Raw genomic sequence first — 18155 nt, 5'->3', positions numbered from 1 at the left:
TAAAAGAGTTAGATTCAACAAGTGTACAAAACACGACTTCAGATAAATGATGATGCTGTTTTTTACCTGCTGGCTTTAAAACAAATTGTAGCTAACATTTTTGCCACAACAACTTGACAACAAAATGATCTGTCAGATGTTGTTTTCTCAGCTTGTTCCAAAACAACAACAACAACAACAATGTATAAATGCAACTTTAACAATCTCACTGTTCTAAAGGGATTTATATAACTACATATTTTTTCCATCTTCTCTTCCTTCCTTTTCAGCCCATGAACTACTCCAACCCAGTGTATGCAAAGATCTATATCGACGGCCAAAACTGCCGGAAGCCAGTCATCAGTATTGATGAGAGGAGAGAGCTACTCCCAAAGAAACTAGAGGGGACAATTCATGAAACCGCCGCATAGCCTAACTTTACACTTTGTACTTCTTTTTTACCACAGTGAACAATGTATAATATAAAGGAGGGAAGGAGAATTTCTCTCTTTCCTATGAGGCTCTTAGGTTTTACTGGTTTAGCATCAGCATTATGTCCTTGTTGGTGTGCTGAAGAGATTTATTTTCCATTTACTGTTCTAATGTTTGTCAAACATAAATTATGACACTGAAGTTAAGCTGCTGATTTGCAAAAACTTTATTAACACCTTAAGCCACACTTGTGCACAGTTTAAACCTTAAAAATGCAGTGCTATAAAATTTGTACCCATAACTGTTTCTAGTTTAAGTGGAATTTGGACGGCGTGTCGTTTTGTGAAGGTAACGAAGGCAGGTTGGCTCAATTTTTCTGAACAAATGTAAGTATCGAGAGTTTAGTGGGACGTTTCTAAGGATAAATTATTTTTCCTCTTTTACATATCATATGACGTATGGACCACAAAGCTTCTCCACTAAGCACTGAAGCTTGATATATTTTAAGTTTTGTATTTTTTGTTTTCCTCCTCGGTACCTGAAGGATCTACTGACTGGATTTCCAGTGAAGGCCATACTACCAACATGATCTTTTTTTATCACACATTATGCTATCCTGTTTTTCCCATATCTGCTCCGTCTGCCCTGTTTCTAACATAATATACCACATGAACTTATCTTTTGGTGAAAGAGATTGAAGCCGCCCTTGAATGTTCTACGATCAGATTCCCAGTTTCTGTACTGTACACTGAAAAGACAGATAATGAATACCATATTTTTCTAGGTCTCATATATCAACAGATGAATTAAAGATTTAGACAGTGAAGAGATTTACCACAGCTACGAAAGGTTATGAAGAGTTATTATCAACACATCTGATTCTACAGAAAAGGAAGATGATAAATATAAGAAATTTTATAATTTTGTATTTGATTTGTATGTTGTTTGGCTGCTTGTATTTTGAAGAAATGTATTAAATGTAAGTAATTTTTATATAAAAATGTAAATCGATATTGAATAAAGGGGGCTTATTTCCACGTTGTGTCTCTTTCTTCGGCCACAGCAGATCCCACTGCAGCCTCTTCAACCCGTGATCAAACTGGCAGAGTTGTTATATTTCCTCGGTACACATGGCCACTGACCTGACAAGTCAATCAACAGTGTGAGGTCTTTAACTTGCTGCGCAGAGGAAGGTGGCTGATGGGAGATTATTGCCCTCCCTGTGTGCGCAAGAAGGCCAACACAATTCATTACCTGGTGGTGGTGACACAGCGGCAGTGCCCCCTGCTGAATGATAATTCAGTCTCCTTTCACTCTGCTTACAATGTCCGTCTCTCCACACACTTCACCATGGCAACCAGAGGAGGCAGCGACACACTCCTGCCCTTTTCTCCATCTGTCTGTGTCATCGGCTGTAGCAGCACACCCGGCCCACCACATTTTTTAAAGATGGTACAAAAAGATGCCACTGTTTCCAGTTTCCTTAATTGTCCTCCACAGAAAACCTTTTCAAGGACGTCAGCGAAATCCACTGTAATGAGACATGACATTTCTGAAATGTTAAAAGTATGAGCCCAAAATTAAGGTTTGTATAAATTCAGCCCATTTGCTACAAATCAAAAACATATGTGTCTGCAATTGGACATGTTTGTCTTTGATAAAGTAAACAATCCAGTATGCTGAGAGGGTAATCGCTGCACCGCTCTTGCAACTGTGGCAAAGAAATTTAATGCAATCACTGCAATTCAAAATTAATCAAATGTTTGATTTGTCTGTGCTGATTGAGGTATTCTGTGTTATAACATGTGAGGGTCTTGTAGCAAAATGAATCTCCATCTCTTTTAGAATAGTGGTTAAGGGGTTGAGAGGCAGTATTTTTTATATTTTTTTGCAGTACTATGGTTTGTCAAAAGAGACGAAGTGGCAACCACTTGACTCTGCATTCATTCATGGGACAATGTTGAGTCACTTGTATTTGATGCATTCAATTTGGATGGACAAGAAACTATCCTGGTTGAATCATCGGTACAAAATATGAGCTAATCCATTGGAAAATATCTGGTTCTTTTTTTAAGAAGTCAAAAGAACATAAAAACATGAAGAGAAAAGTCAACTAACTTCCCAAGAACATTTCTTTAAGAAATACTCACTCACTGAGCTTCAAATCCTGAAAATAGTGTTTAGTCCTGAAGTCGAGGACGGCCATGCTCGCTTTTTTTTTTTATGTCGTTATCTCGAGATAACGAGATAATCAACTTGCTATCTCACAAAAACAAAAGGTTATTTCCTCTTATTTGTACTTAAAATGTTTATCAGAGATCAGTCGTACAACCCCAGCATGCATAGAGATCCCAGCATGCCCTAGGGTCTCCACGGTTAAATCGGCTGACAGACCTAAACTTGAAGTGCACTCATACACTGACTCATGGTATATATGTTCAATTGGCTTTGTAAAAAGTATTTTTATATACCTTTTCTATACAGACTTCTTTACAATCTATGGTGAGCTGGATTTGGGTTGATTCAATGCATTTACCATAAGTGTCGTTATATGGGTAGATATAAGTGTCAGTCAGTGTCAGCACATTGTAATTCATCCCAGGCTATCCACAGTCTTCATCTAATGAATACTTCCAGCTCAGCATTGATAGAACTCAGCTTCACTGTGAAAGTGCTGCTGCCCACTTACTCAGCCCCTAAAGTGTATCAAAAGAAAACAAAACTGAAATTTGAAAACTCGTCCTGAACTAAGAGAAGCCTGGCTCTCCCCTCACCTTGCCTATTGATTTATTGTCTCTTTTCCACTTAGCAAGCATCACCATTCTCCTGCATAAACATCAGAAAAACCCAGAGGGCTCATCTCTCGGACAGAATCAATAACAGCAGGAGTCGTATTCACATTATAAACAACAGCTCCTGCATACTCATGCTACAGCCCGCACCAAGGAAAAATGCTCAAAACTGAATAAAAAAAGAGTGTTAGAGCACGACTGACAATAATTGCATTAAGCCATCATTAATTATTTGGTATGACATCAATAAACATAACAACCTACATGTTCAGAACATTTTTTTTCCAGTTTACAAGACAGAGATTAAGTGTGAACTCGATCAAAGTGAACTTCAATGGAGATATTATCAGTATCAGATATCAGTTATTTGAAAACATTCTTGGTCTAGATTTACGCTTAATCCTTAGCAGGAAAGGGTGTCCATAATGTCAATCAACAATCATCAAATCTCCTAATGTTGTTTTACTATAGTTAATAGTAATTACTACTACTGAGCCCAAATGTTTTCGACAGGTCCATGAAAGTTGCCATTATATTTTTCATTCAATAGAGTGTGCTTCAAACAGTTAGAACCAAGAGTTACTTCTAGCTTAGATCGTATATCAGCAGGTCGGGTGTGGAAGGAAGACGTGCTGACCTTGTAGAAAACAATATTAAAATCACAGGTAACAAATTATATCATCGACATGGTTCATGAATCAGTTTTATTATCAACTGTTTTGGAACCAGTCTGCTCTGTCCTTAGAAGACCTGCAAAGAACACTCCGATCTAATTTCTAAAGGCTTTTTTACTAAAGAATGGATCTTTTGTTCCAAAAATGTTGGTCAACAAGTCGTCTAATTACATGCAGCAGAGAAGCCTGAAGTGGAGGATGTTCCGTGTCCTCGCAAACCTTGACTAATGACCGGATTAAGGGGGGAAATGGGGCAGAATTGTAATCCCCACAGTGAAAGCTGCACTTTCACCAACGTTGGCCAATAGATCTGTGGGAGAGTTCACTCTTTCTTTGGCAGCTTTTGTGTTCATGCAACAATCAGTCCTCGATCACAGCGGCGTGCTGCGCTGAAGACCGCATGCTGATTGGGCACTGCACATTTCTGTCCCCTTTATTGTGACACTTTGACTCGTGTATTGATTATGGGACACTTTTCTACAAAGAGATTACAAGAGCAAAAGAATAGGCACAAAGGAAAAAGCAGCAGAACACAAACAAGACAAGATTACACAAAACAAACCAAACTAACCCACTCTTTGTTTACATGCATGAGAAAATCCACTCCAGTAACCTGGTTCAAAACATACATGTCAGAGCAATAATATATTTTCATATTTGCATAATTGCATAGTTACAGTTGATTATAAACCTTCTTTGATGGTAACTCCTATATTTCACTGATACTGTGGACTTGCACAGGGCTGTGGATTTACAGTATTTTCTCATAAACAAGATGTTGTGTAAACAGAGCTCATTATTAAGTTTTCAACACTACAAAGATCATCAGTTCTTGCATGTACAGAGCGTGTAAGCCGCGACCACAGAAAGACACTCAACAGTTCCTCATTACCCGAATAACAGCACAGAGAGACATTGACAGCTGCAGAAGCAGAGTCCGGTGTACTGTACATGTGCGTGCACGTGTAAAGCTGAAGCTAATTTCCAATACCAGTCCCTAATGATCTGAAAGAATTTATGCAGAGAATGCACAACTTATTCCACATGAAGACATATGTTATGATACTTACAGACATGCATATGCATGCACACAGTATAAGTGTACACATATCTCTGCCAATAATATGAACCTAGAACTAAAGTGCATTTTCAAAACAAATACCCACCCGCCATATATAACTCCATGATTGCAGAAAATAAGAAAACAAAAAAAGAGACAGATGTAAGATACAACATATAACAGCTGCCTACTCTAGCTGAATGTACAGTTTGTTAGTGTACAGTGTTCACAGTGCACCACTTGAGCTGTTAGAACAACTGACTGTTTCCATACCCTCCTATATGTAATCAGGCAAGCCCCAAGACACTCTGCTTCCATGGTGACTGAATCCTCTATATTCAGAACAGACTCCCGACCATCATGAACAACTCCATCATCGGCACCATGATCAGGACAGTCAGTTTTTAAAGTCAAGTTATTTTAACTTGACTGTTACAAAATCCTCTTATCAGGCCCCAAACCAACCCACAACAGAGGAGGATCCTGACTATTTGCCCTACACCCCTGGCTTTAAGATGCTGTTCCGCCACTGGGAACACCTTCAACATGACCTGTGACCTGTTCTGTGTGATGGCCTCCACCCAAACAGGAGGGGATCTCGGATGCTCTCTGATCCCACAGACTTTGGCCTGAAGCAATGACACGACGGCACGGTAGGTGATGTAGAGTCACCACCACCACCACCATCCTCTTCTTCTGCACCCTACCCAGCTCTCCTAAACAGGACTTGTACGCCTTCTTTTTCAAATAAAATAGCCCCACAGCAGCACGCTCAATATCACACTCCTCTGTTACAAATCACAACAATTTAATACAAATCCCTCGGCAACCTGTTATCTGCTGCCCTTAATTGCAATCCTATATATTTTGGTGTTTTAAATATCAGATTCCATAATAATTCATATTTTATTATGCCACGATTTAATTACTTTCAAGAACATTTTTTTTTTTATCACCATTGATACATGGTTATCTCAGCACCCCCATTTAACTTTTTTATTTTTTTACATCATTTGAACTTTGTTTAATGATAAACTTAGAAGACCCAGTGATATCTTAATAAACTAAAGACCACACAGGCCAAACAATGTTTTTATCCGAGAGCTTGTTGAATTATATCCCATTTTAAATCAAATAAATTATTCCTTTTTGTTTTGTTTGTTGTGATTTTAACATAGATCCCTCCTCTTTCAGACTTTTGTCTTGTTTGATTTCATGGATACTTTGGAAACCTCTCTTAGCCCATGGAGGCCAGCAGTAATCATGTCCATCCTAAATGTAAGCAATAATGACCAAATGTTATTTATTTATTTATTTAAAATGTTAACCTTATTTTTAACAACAAAAGTTAACATCGTATTCATCACAATCAAACCTGCCTCCTCTGAAAATGGAGTGGAGACATTTGTTTCCTATATCGTGCTTGCTTCTACTCTCACTACGCAATTTGCGTACGGACGGCGAAATTACACCAGGGCCCCGCCTCCCCCTGGTGTCAGAGCAGGTGTCAATGTTTACAACTTCAATGAGAGGATGCTACAAAAGATTAAAAAAAAACACACTCATATTGAGAGTGAATTACGGGAGCAAAGATCTGGTGAACTTGTGGTCTCTCCTAAAGTTTGATGTGCTAGTTTGCAGTGCATCTCTGTCTGCTTTGCTTACCTAGCTGGTCAGTGTGTCTCTTGCTCTGCCACATTGCAGAAGTTTTCCTTCAGGGCTTTCTGCCAGAATCATAGACTGTATGGCCAGAATGAGTTTCTTTGAACCCAACTGTGATCTTTGCTTAAACCTAACCCAGTAACATTTGGTTTGATGCCTAAACCAAAGGAATTTCTGGCAGTAAGGGCTGCAGGGCAAACTTTGGTCTATATATGTCTTGCCTGCTTGTTATTCACTTCCAGGGCTGTTGTTCTTTGACTTTTTGCATGACAAAAGTGAGATTGAAATACAACTATTTGTTACGTTTGATACACGCCAACGGGCAAGGGTGTTTAAAAAATGCTGCTCGGAAATGATAAAAAGCAATACATTTCACACTCCTCGCAATTAGGAAGCCAAGATTGACCAGAGACCAACTGACAAACAATCTTTAGAATTTAGACTGAACTGCAGGCTGCTGAACACAGTGCTGAGGACAGGACAGGAGAGGTTGTAAAAATGTGAATATCTTAATATATATATATGACGTAGAGCCTCAATATTTTTTCAGACATTGGTTACATTTATGAGCACTTGGAACAATGTGGAAAATGTATATATAGATACCATTGTTTTTAAAATTTTTGTTAAAAAACATTTTCACAGAAATTCACCTTGTGTTTTTAATCTTTTATATTTTTTATTTTTTTATATATATATATATATATATGTTATATTGCACAAAACACATTTTTGAGGTCTCTCTACTACTCTAGCCATGGTTGTGCTGTTTCCATAGAGGTGCAGGACTTATGTATTGGATTGAAGATCAAGGCCACAGAGAGAAAAATGTGACAGGTACAAAATAACTATCAAAAACTGCTTGGGGTTCAGAGGGTTAAACTTGAAGTTGGTGACGCCAAAAGCCTCTCTGCTGTTTTAGACTGATGTGCGTTTGAAAATAGCCACTGTCTCCGCCTTTCCATTTATTCTCTTCCTCCCTGTAGACTGCCTCTCAGATGTACTGAAGTAGAGAGAGAAAGTGGAGAGAGGAGGGGGAGGTTTTGTAGTAGAACAATTGTTCCCTACCTCAGCAATATAGTCTTTGGGTGGGAAATGAAAGAGGTGGACTGGAACAGAGGACTCTGTTACCCCTTATTTGTTCTGATACGGCCTGATATGCATGGCTGGAGGGATTGTACTAATACACATCTGATCTATTAGTCACAGACTGACCACTTCCATGGACCATTTCGCATGATGGATATACTTACAAACTATAGTGGGTTGTGTACTACTCTCTTCAAACAAATGTATCCAAACAGAGAAGAAAAATGCGAATAATCCAAAAGTAGCTCAGTAGCTCGCCTCTATCACTCCATTCCTCAGTGCCAAATTGGCCGTTTTCTGTCTGCCTGTGTGTGGCTCGATCTGGAACCTTGTAATGTGGCCTAAAGTCGGAGAGCATTCGAGTCGTCTGGTTGAACCTCGACAGCAGCCTGCCTCGCTGCGCCATAGTCACAGTTGGCAAGTCCCAGCTCTGTCTGGCTGCAGCAATAATCACGCTATTGGTTTAAATCCTCTTCATGTCAGTCGCAAAAGGCCCTGCCAGCTTACAGGAGGCAAAAACCTGCTGTGGTAGCAGATGTTGAGAAAGTGATATGTTAGCTTTTTTTTTCTTTTTTCTCCATGGATTCTCTGTGCTAGTTGAGCCCCACAGCATGGCAGGAAGCACCTGAGCTCCGGACCCTTTTCCGCTGTGAAAGGAATGAGGGGTGACGGTCAGAGGAAGTTCAGTTCAATTTTGTGGCCTGGCAACATGGATACCAGATAATTGTGATTCCTGCCCACGACTCGTCAAATTCACAGAACTCAACGCACAAATCTGTCTCTGGAGCTGTGGGCTTAAATGAACAGGTACAACTCAGGATTCTACTTCTGATCTATTGGGAGGCGTCAATGCGAATGTGAACGTTTTCATTTTAAAGCCCTCTGAGTTTAGATGTCTGTCTTGTTGGGGGTTGTGCACTGTGTAGTTAGTTGCCTTTATGCTGCCTTTATTGTCATGGCTCGAAGCTTATAAGAGATATTTCTTAATTTGCTACCCAAAAAAAAGAAAGAAAGAAAAAAAGGAGGGAAGGGGGAAAAAATATGTGAACTGGACAAGAGATAGGAATCTAACACTAGGACCCAGACAACAAGCAGAGGCTATAAACAGGTAGGAAAACTAACCTTGGACTCTCTTTCTGCTTTGCAACCTACTTGAGAGACAGCAGCTGAGGCCAGCTTTTTACTTGGTAAGACTTGGTGGTTTGAGTTTATTTATAATGCGTGGTGAGGGACAAGAGCTTGGAGTGATCGCTGAGGCACATCAGCCAAGAAAACATGATTCCAATCACCTCTGAGCAACTGTCTTCCAATCCAGCTATTGTTCAAAATAACCAGTGGCTAAACTGCTAAAAAAACAGCCAACCAGTGTTTTCGCCCGTTGGTCATAAGGTTGTAATATACCTCTTTTTATTGTGGTGGTGTCAAACAGGGCTCAGCAGTAGAGAAGCCAGTTGGAATCCACCTACTTGTGTGGTTTGAGTCACCCCCACCTCTGAACCCATCGGCTATCGGTCTGACAGAGGAGAGCCTCTTTGGGGAAGGTGCTTTATTTCGATATCAAGGCCAACACTTTCTTTTCCATGCGCTGCTCATTGTTTAAAGTCTAACAAGCAACTTGAGATACAAAACCGGAGTTGGAGTTGAGAGAGGACCTGTAATACCGGATTATTTCACAAGTAGACAGTTTTATAGCGGATTAAAAAAAATACAAATCTTAATCATTGTCCGATGATAGCCAGTAGGTTCAGAGATTGAATTTCGGTCAAAGCCTTTAGCCTCTTTTGCTCTCCACAGGGACTGTTAACCTTCATTTAACCAAAGCTTGCTTGAACCTGATTGGTCAATTGTAGTCAGACCACAAACAGAAGCCGGAGCGCTTCCAATTCCAAAATCGTGTCCTGTTGCCTACAAATTCTACATGTGAATGCAGATTTGTTTATAGAGATAAGAGTTACCAAAACCTTCTGTGTGCAGGACATTCTTCACTGGTGTACTGAGAATATTAATTAATTTCCCCTTGTATTGTCTGATAAATCCTCTTCTGCAAACATATCTACATATCGGTCCCTATTTTGTTTGGCATCATCAGCATCTGGCTTCCAGGGCTTTAGCCGGGAATGTTTTTTGTCTGACAGAGTAAAAAATTGAATCATCATAACATGTAAATAATTGAATTGTCCTTGGGCAAGACAACACCAAGGCTTGCCATCGGTGTGGACTGGATGTTGCATTAATGTAGCCTGTCATCAGTGTGTGAATGGGTGAATGATATGTAATATACTACTGATTGTGTGTGATAAAAGCGTGTGACTGTAATGTAATGCCTGTGTGTGTGTGTGTGTGTGTGTGTGTGTGGATGTAAGGAGACTGAGGGAGTGGGGCTGGGTAACTTGTAGCCTCTTGTAGCCTCTTGTAGCTTATTCCAACTGCCATGCTGCTTCTGCTCGCCTGTCAGGCTCACACAGCAGAAGTCCTGCTTTTTGACCACTGACTGTTTGCTGACAGAAATTGCTGGCAGGGCACTGGGGAGTTCCTAATTCACAGCAACGACACCAGCGCCTTTCTAAAGAGATCAGAGATTTTCAACTAGAAGCGCTCACAGTGGCAGCTCAAAAAAGTGGGAGGCTCATAGAGTTCTGAAAAGAGACGCTGGGTGCAGCGCTTTTTCTCTAGACAGCCGCATCTTCGCTCTCCTCATTGGAAACAATTGATAATAGATGCTGGTGCTCAGAGAAAAAAGCTATACAGACACTAAGAATTAAGACAACTGTTCAGCTAGTCTATTTTTCAACGGGAGGGTTTTGGCTTCATATATTAGGCTTCATAAATAATATTAGGCTTTTCTTTTTTTTTCTTTCTGCAAATTTCCCCGCTGCGGGACTAATAAAGGATTATCTTATCTTATACATCCAGATAATGAGGATCTGTTTTCTCAATATAATGCAGTTTTCCCAAAGATGTGCATGCTATATCTTGGAAATATCCAGAGCATAAGATTCATTGGTTTGTGAATATGAAAAACATGTTATAGGAACAATGTTAAAGGCAAAATATGATTATGTCATGTAGATGACATGAGTTAATGGATATAAGATAATCATAAAAAGTGAGAATTCTCAGTTGCCCTCCAGATGTCCATTTTGTTCAGAGCAATTGTCTTAACATTACTATTAGAAATTTAATTTCAGAGGAAATGTAATGTTTTCAGTGTAGTCATACAATTCAGTCAATTTTTATGAATTTTCAGCAGTAGTCTTCCAGGCAGAAGAGCAGGGACCACCCAAAAGAATTTGGCGTTTGCTCACACAAACACAAACTTACACTTACCTCAGCCCTCGATGGTGTGAGCGTAGCCCCAGACCTGGTCAGCTTATAGAGACGCCCCTACGACACACAATATTGTACATGTGAAGCATATGCTAGCATTACTGTCATTCACTGGTTGATACAGTACCAGTCAAAAGTTTGGACACACCTTCTCATTCAACTACTTTGAAGAATCTAAAATATAAAACATATTCTGGTTTGTTGAGCATTTGTTTGTTTACCACATAATTCCATATGTGTTCCTTCGTAGTTTGGATATCTATAATATTAATCTACAATGTAGAAAAAATTAAAATTAAAAATAAAGAAAAACCATTGAATGAATAGGTGTGTCCAAACTTTTGACTGGTACTGTATATGGAAAATATAGATGAATATGTGAAAAGTACATTGTTGAAGTCAATTCACAGCATAACACATACAGTAACTCTTTGCATGTAGGGTTAATACAAACATGGTAGAAATGATCATATATTCCGTTTTTAGATGCCAGAGAAAGAAAGAAGTCCAGTATTTTAGGCATTTTCCCCAAAACTTCTAAACCTATGCATAATCTGTCTTTCAAAATGTGTCAGTATTAATTGGCACAAGCTAATTATATGTTCTTTAAATAGTTGAGCATTGTTGCGGTGGCATTTTGACATGTAGAAGGAGGCCGGATACATTTTTGACTGCTGCTGGGATGTGACGTACAACAGGCTTCAACACAGTTGTTGTACGTATGGGTGGCTGTGACTCAGAGGTAGAGTTGGTCTTCTGTCAATCAGAAGCAAGGTGGTTCATTCCAGTCCATGTGTCCTTCGGCAAGACACTTAACCCCAAACTGCTCCCGAAGGCTGTTTGCTTTGGGTTGATAAATGTTGGTTTTAATGGTTATTCAGTTAGTCCTGATGGACGGGTGTCACCTTGCATGGTAGCCCCTGCGATCAGTGTATGAATGGGTGTGAATGGGTAAATGACATGTGCTTTAAAAGCTCTGAGTGGTCGGAAGACTAGAAAGGCGCTATACAAGTACAAGTCCATTTACCACCCATTACCATTTACTTAAGGAACAGACTAAATATGGTCATTTCATTAGTATACTTGAACATCAGTGTATACTGTATTTGCATTTAATTTGTGTGAACTGAGGACAAGACTTGTTAAAAGACACCTTTAGTGGGACTTGGTGTTCTCTTCAGATTCAACGTCTTTAAAGCAGATCTTCTGTGGGCGGTCAGGTCTGGATGGAGGCTTTGGATAAGTGTGCCTGCACTGAAGCAGAGATAAAATAACAAACCAAAAACACTAATCTGTGCAAGTGTAAAGTAAATGACCAGCGGCCGTATTCATCATGGTGAGCATGGTGTCATCTGTGTCCTTGTCTGCCTTAAATGCAAATCTTAGAGGGACTTGCTGATCTGCTGAGGATGATGCGCAGCGAGCTGAACATGTAGGCTTTACACATAGAGAGAACAGTGTACACACACTGTGCCTTTTCAATATGCCTCTAAATAAGACGCAAATCCCAGTGGGCACTGATATCTAATACAGTTTATATACAATGGATTAGGAATGGTAGAGAGTTGTGTTGGTGTGGTGAATATGGGCGGTAAACTGCATTAATGGGGATGTTTTGATGTGAAGGGTCCTTAGGAGGTTCACTGAGTGGCTGTTATGTGTTCAGGCAACCTTCAGTCTGCAGGAACAGTCTGTACAGTATCCAAGAGACTGAAATGTTTCATCGTCTTGGTCTATCTCAAGCAGCACTTGATATATATGTTTAAAAGGCAGGGAAGCTCTCCTTCAGGGATGTGCTTGGCCATCTGCACCACCCTATGCAGAGCTTTGTGTAGTTCCTCGCAGGGAACTCTTCACTAAAAGTCTGAACGATGGGGCGCTTTGTGCAGACATTCCCAGTCCCACTGTGCTCTGTTCCTGTGACTGGAGAACAGTTCAGTTAAAAGAATGCTATTGTGCTGTTTTGTGCTTAATGAACAAGCTGATAACTACAGTAGTATATTATCTGCAGGTCGAAGTCTGACTGTACATCAAGATCTACAGTAAATTAATTTATGAAATGTTCAACATGGTTCACTAATCCTTATGATGGCAGAAGCAACGTGATTTAATAAAAAGATAATAAAAAAAAACTTAACTTGAATAGTCTTAACCAGGAAACAAACATCTGTTGAAGGTCAAAGGAACATCTTTCCAGGAAGATGATTTTCTATTAGACTTTAACCTTTAATTATGTCTGAGTTTAACCTTTAACTCCCTAATTAATCATAAGAAGAACTAATTTACTACTCCACTTGACTACCAAAAATGCATCCCTGTTAAACCCTAATTTAACACCCTATAGAGCGAAAGCATACAAGACTAATTCAGAAACCATTAAGAGACGTTAGACAATGATTTGGAGAAATGCCATATTTCACCTCACTGGAGGCATGTAGCATGTGTGTGTGTGTGTGTGTGTGTGTGTGTGTGTGTGTGTGTGTGTGTGTGTGTGTGTGTGTGTGTGTGTGTGTGTGTGTGTGTGTGTGTGTGTGTGTGTGTTTTTGTGCAGTTGTATTTGACTTGTCCCTTTATTTTATTCAGATCTAGTTCAATTCAGTAAATTCAATAATCTGGATTCGAATCTGGACTCCTGAACTTGAAAACAAACTGAAATATTAATAATAGAAAGAAAAGCTGCAAGTGACCTGAATAATTTAAAGTATTTTCCATTGGTCATTTCCTCAGTCAGTGTAAAGAGTTAAGTAATTATAAGTACAGTGAATGACCATTGCCAGCCAGGAAAGATGCTCTGCTGCTTCAGGCTGGATTTTAATTACCACAGTGGTTAAGTATGGTTGTACACAGAGTTTGTATCTACTTTCATAGATTCAGCACTGGTATCTAGATATATAATGTAGTCTGCCTTTTTTAAAGGCTGATCTAGTGAGGAGTCCATACGTAGCATCAAATTAATATAATATGAATTCTTTATAGAGATGTTATTTATGCCTGCATCATGAACAACATAAAACAGATGAAATGAAAATAAAAAAGATAAAAATAATATTAGACCAGACATGCAGTCACAGTGCGGAAATAAGCTGTTAGTTGCCTCAAATGCTACAAAGGAAATGAAAGTGCACTAGAGAACCAATCAATCAGAGATCTTTTCATTTAGATGTGGAAAGGGCTAGGGTTGGGGTACATTGAGTCCATCTGTGTTAGACGTATAGTAGCTTAAAGCGGCTTCATCCTGTATGGTTACCACCAGTTGACTGCGTTTTCAAAATCTGAGGACCTTACTGGGTTTATATTCTTCAGATAGATCAGAAATGTTTTTGTGCGAGATTGCAGTGTAATTTGTTAACTAGCAGTGGCATTGTAAAATCTATTAGAAATAGATTAGAAATCTATTAGAAATAGATTAGAATTCTGTTAGAAATAGATTTGGAAATGCCACAGGTAGTTACAAACTAGTTCCAGTCCTTGATTAAGATTGTCTGAGTCGCATTTGAAGCTGTTATAAAATACTCACTCAATGCATTTAATACTATGCCAATGAGTCACTTGTTTTTTTCAAAATGTGAATTATGATTGACTTGGTAAGCTAAGTGTGGATAAGTGGTTGAAAAGAGATTGACGGGATAGAGGAGGACATTTTAAAAGAGGAAATGAGAGGAAATCTAGAGCTTGAAATATGAAGAAAAAAGACATGGCATGAATGAGTTTCTCTAAATCTTTTTTGGGACGCGAGACCTATAATTCTTGCTTTTTCTTTGCGACAAACACAAACAGATAATCAATAAAGTGTGGTCTTCCTCTGGGAAAAAAACTAATAGAAATAGAAATTCATCAAGACATTTTTGTTTAGGCTCTGGAACTATTTAACGAAGTGAGAACTGTTATGTTTGTTTAAATCTGATCCAAAGTGCGTGTGTGTGTTTGAGAGAGAGAGAAACTGCATCACTGCCTGTATAATCAAACAAATATTGTAGCCCTCTGTTTGACAAATGTAACCATTAAACTGCCAGATCACAATTAAGATGAATGTAGATCATATGGTTCATTAGATACTAGAGGCTCATCCAAATTGAATCAGCTTTGCGGGGGGATGGCAATTTTGGTCAGACAGCAGGTCACCAGGGCACCCAAATTGTTCATTATGTCACATTCAAACTTATCCATCAACCTCAGCTGTACTTGATATTAATTGCTAAGTGAACCCTAAACTAGGTTGATAAACACAGTGAACGTTATAATGTCAATGGTCTGTCCTGTCCCAAGAAAGAGAAATGCGTAAAAAGCATCTCACAGTGAAATGAAGGAAATGGCAATTTTCGTTCCCAATGAACTTAGCTCCATTTTTTTCTTTTTCTAAACTCTACAAACCTTACCCTTAGGAAGAAATGTCTGAGAGTGTCAAATCATATTAAAGTTAAACCAAGAAGAGGAAGGAGGCAATGAGCCAGTCAGGCAATTCAGATCATTTATACTAGGTAATGTGTCCATTTTTTTTAAACAAAAGCTCTCCTCAATAAAACATTCAAAAAGGAATATGTTCCTTCTCTTCTTTGGTGATTTATAATGAATTTAGAAAGAACGAAGCAGCAGTGACGTGAAGATGTTTGTGTGTGATTCATGAATCTGAGATACAAGCTTAGAGAAGCCTTGAAATATAGTGATTTTAAGCTTTGTAAGGAGCTTACCCTGTTCTATTAAAAGTGCAAAAATAATAATTTCCTCTTTTGCTCGGTGGATAAAGGTGTCGGATTCAAATGAATAGTTTGGACCTGAGGTGTTACTAGGTCCACAGTTTCTGCTCACATTTTAGTGTTTTAAATTACCTTTTTAGAAAATCAGCAACATGACATGATGTGGATGCACCCTGTCATGTCTTTTCCCCTCTGAACATGATATACAATGACAGCATTACATTACATTACATTACATTACATTACAGTCATTTAGCAGACGCTTTTATCCAAAGCGACTTACAGGAAGTGTATTCAACATAGGTATTCAAGAGAACTACTAGTCACCAGAAGTCATTATAATATTATAATGACTAGATGAAGCTCTTGTTGATGTGGACATAGCATCTGTTGCCACCTGTAGGATTCCGTATACCTTTCAAATATGCCCCAATCATACTTCATTTTAGCCTTAATATTTCCTTAGAACAATGACAATCAAAATTGCCACTCAGACAAAAAGTAAAATTAATTGTTTAGCTTCCAACTTTCTGACTTTCCAATTGTTTGGAGACTTTGGGATTTTCCTTCCAAGTTTTCTTTGAGCCAGCATCTGCAGGCAATTTTCCATACAAATTTATCCAAAATTGTATCCAAATTTTCTGAAAAGTATGAAAAAGGAACACCAGCTTCTTAAGCCAAGCCAATTTTCTTATCTTTTTTGCATTAGTTTAAGTTGTTATTCGTATTTCTGGTGTTCCCACTCAGTTATTTTGTTTGCAAATCTAAATAGTGCAAAAACAGGTGGATGGAAATGAACAGAGAAAGTGTAGATTTGGTACTTCTGACACCTCCACAATGGTTTTCACACTGGCCGTAATTGCTTGAAACAAACCATTGGTAACTGTTTCAACAAGAAACCTTAAAATTTAGGGGATATTCTCCTTTGAGCATTAACACTTCATGTCCAATTCACACATCAGCCCACTTCCGAATCTGCTAGCTGCAAGATGGAGCTGAATCTTAAAAGCCCATTAGTATTTAAAAAAAATCCAACCAGTAAAATGTTCCATCCCAAAAGAAGACTATTTATCAAGGGTGTTCAGTACCTCAGAGTGCACGGCACTGAAAAGGTACAATGTGCCTTTAATTTGCAGGACGGGAATGACTATCCAAAAAGTGCAATGTTGAAAAGTCGAAAAATGTGAGCTGCCAGTAACCTTGAAAATTAAGTTCTTGGTAAAGTTGAAGAATCTCATCCCATCACACTTTGAGGACCAGTAGACCACCATGCTAGTACAGAGGCAGCAGAAAGAGAAATAGGATGTCAGTTACACATTCAAAGACAGGAGAGTAAAACTTACTGAAAATAAGGGACCATAAGAGGTTCATAGTTAGATTTTTGATGCCAAAGGGGACCTATTTTTTCATTTTACTGTCCCTTGACAGTAACAAAAATCTTTTCATGTGAAGAAATAGCATAGAAATTGATCATTGTATAAAGTATTGCTATTTTCTTGCCTCTTTGTTTTTTTTATTTAAGTAACTAAATGTATTTAAGGTCAATGTTATATTGAAGGTTAAATAGTAAAGATTGCTTTTAGGTCATGATTGTGAATCTGGCACCGTATTTAGAAATTTTGGGTTAGAAAAAAAAGGTTTAAACAGACATTCTTCATACTAGTTTGATTATGGTACAGTTATCAACATTTTTTGGGCCCTTCAAATTCAGCTTATTTATTACCACTTTGCAAATGTTTGATTAAAAAAAAGCAAATAAGAAGTGCAGCCTAGTAACAGTGTAGGGTGGCAACATACTAGAAACAAAACTTAAGCTGCCCATATAAAATGATATTATGATGCCATTGGTAACAAATGTGTAAGGGTTAAGTATTTTGTCATTATAGTGCATGTATTATCCTCAGTTGTTACGCCGTAGAAAATACATGTAGAAGAAAAGTATTTACTTTGACAGTAACTTGTCTTCTTAGCCTTGTGGGCATTAACACTCATTACACTTAAGTCATCTGAGAATTCTAGTATTTCAAATGAAGTTGAAACAGTGATGGTGTTGCATTCTTTTTGCCGTTAGCTTGCTACATTCAGCCGACATCACACCAATTAGGAATGTTGTTTTGAAAGAGAATTAGAATATTTTCATGTCAGTGAGACATGTTGTGATGTGTGCTCTTATGTGTATTCTGTCTGAAAATGATCTGTAGTGTATAAATTATGCACAAAGAGAGAATACAGTAAACTCCAATGACGGCAACACAACTAAACTTGTATAACTGCAAAGCTATACATGTCAGTTTTGAAGCTGCTAATCATTTGATGTTTCTTGTTTGTTACAGTGTACACAATTAGTTATGTCGGTAATTATCAATGGGATCTGGCTTAAAGCATTTGTTCAGATGGAACTAAACATGTGCTGAAAAAAGTTGTGATCAGCTTAACTGATCTGTAG

General features: G+C 38.5%; 1 protein-coding gene across 1 annotated transcript in view; it reads left to right on the top strand.

The window, feature by feature from the left end:
- Positions 1 to 1422, top strand: part of lrp1bb (low density lipoprotein receptor-related protein 1Bb) — a 169522-nt gene extending 168100 nt beyond the window's left edge. The window contains exon 92 of the mRNA XM_054615828.1: positions 270 to 1422. Within this exon, the coding sequence (XP_054471803.1) occupies positions 270 to 410 (141 nt within the window). The 3' untranslated portion in view covers positions 411 to 1422. The remainder of the gene's footprint in view (positions 1 to 269) is intronic.
- The last annotated feature ends 16733 nt before the right edge of the window (positions 1423 to 18155 follow it).

Source organism: Anoplopoma fimbria, chromosome 16, assembly GCF_027596085.1.
Source record: "Anoplopoma fimbria isolate UVic2021 breed Golden Eagle Sablefish chromosome 16, Afim_UVic_2022, whole genome shotgun sequence".
NCBI lineage: Eukaryota > Metazoa > Chordata > Actinopteri > Perciformes > Anoplopomatidae > Anoplopoma > Anoplopoma fimbria.
Note: the sequence above shows the minus strand (reverse complement) of the source record. Positions and strands in the feature narration are given on the sequence as shown.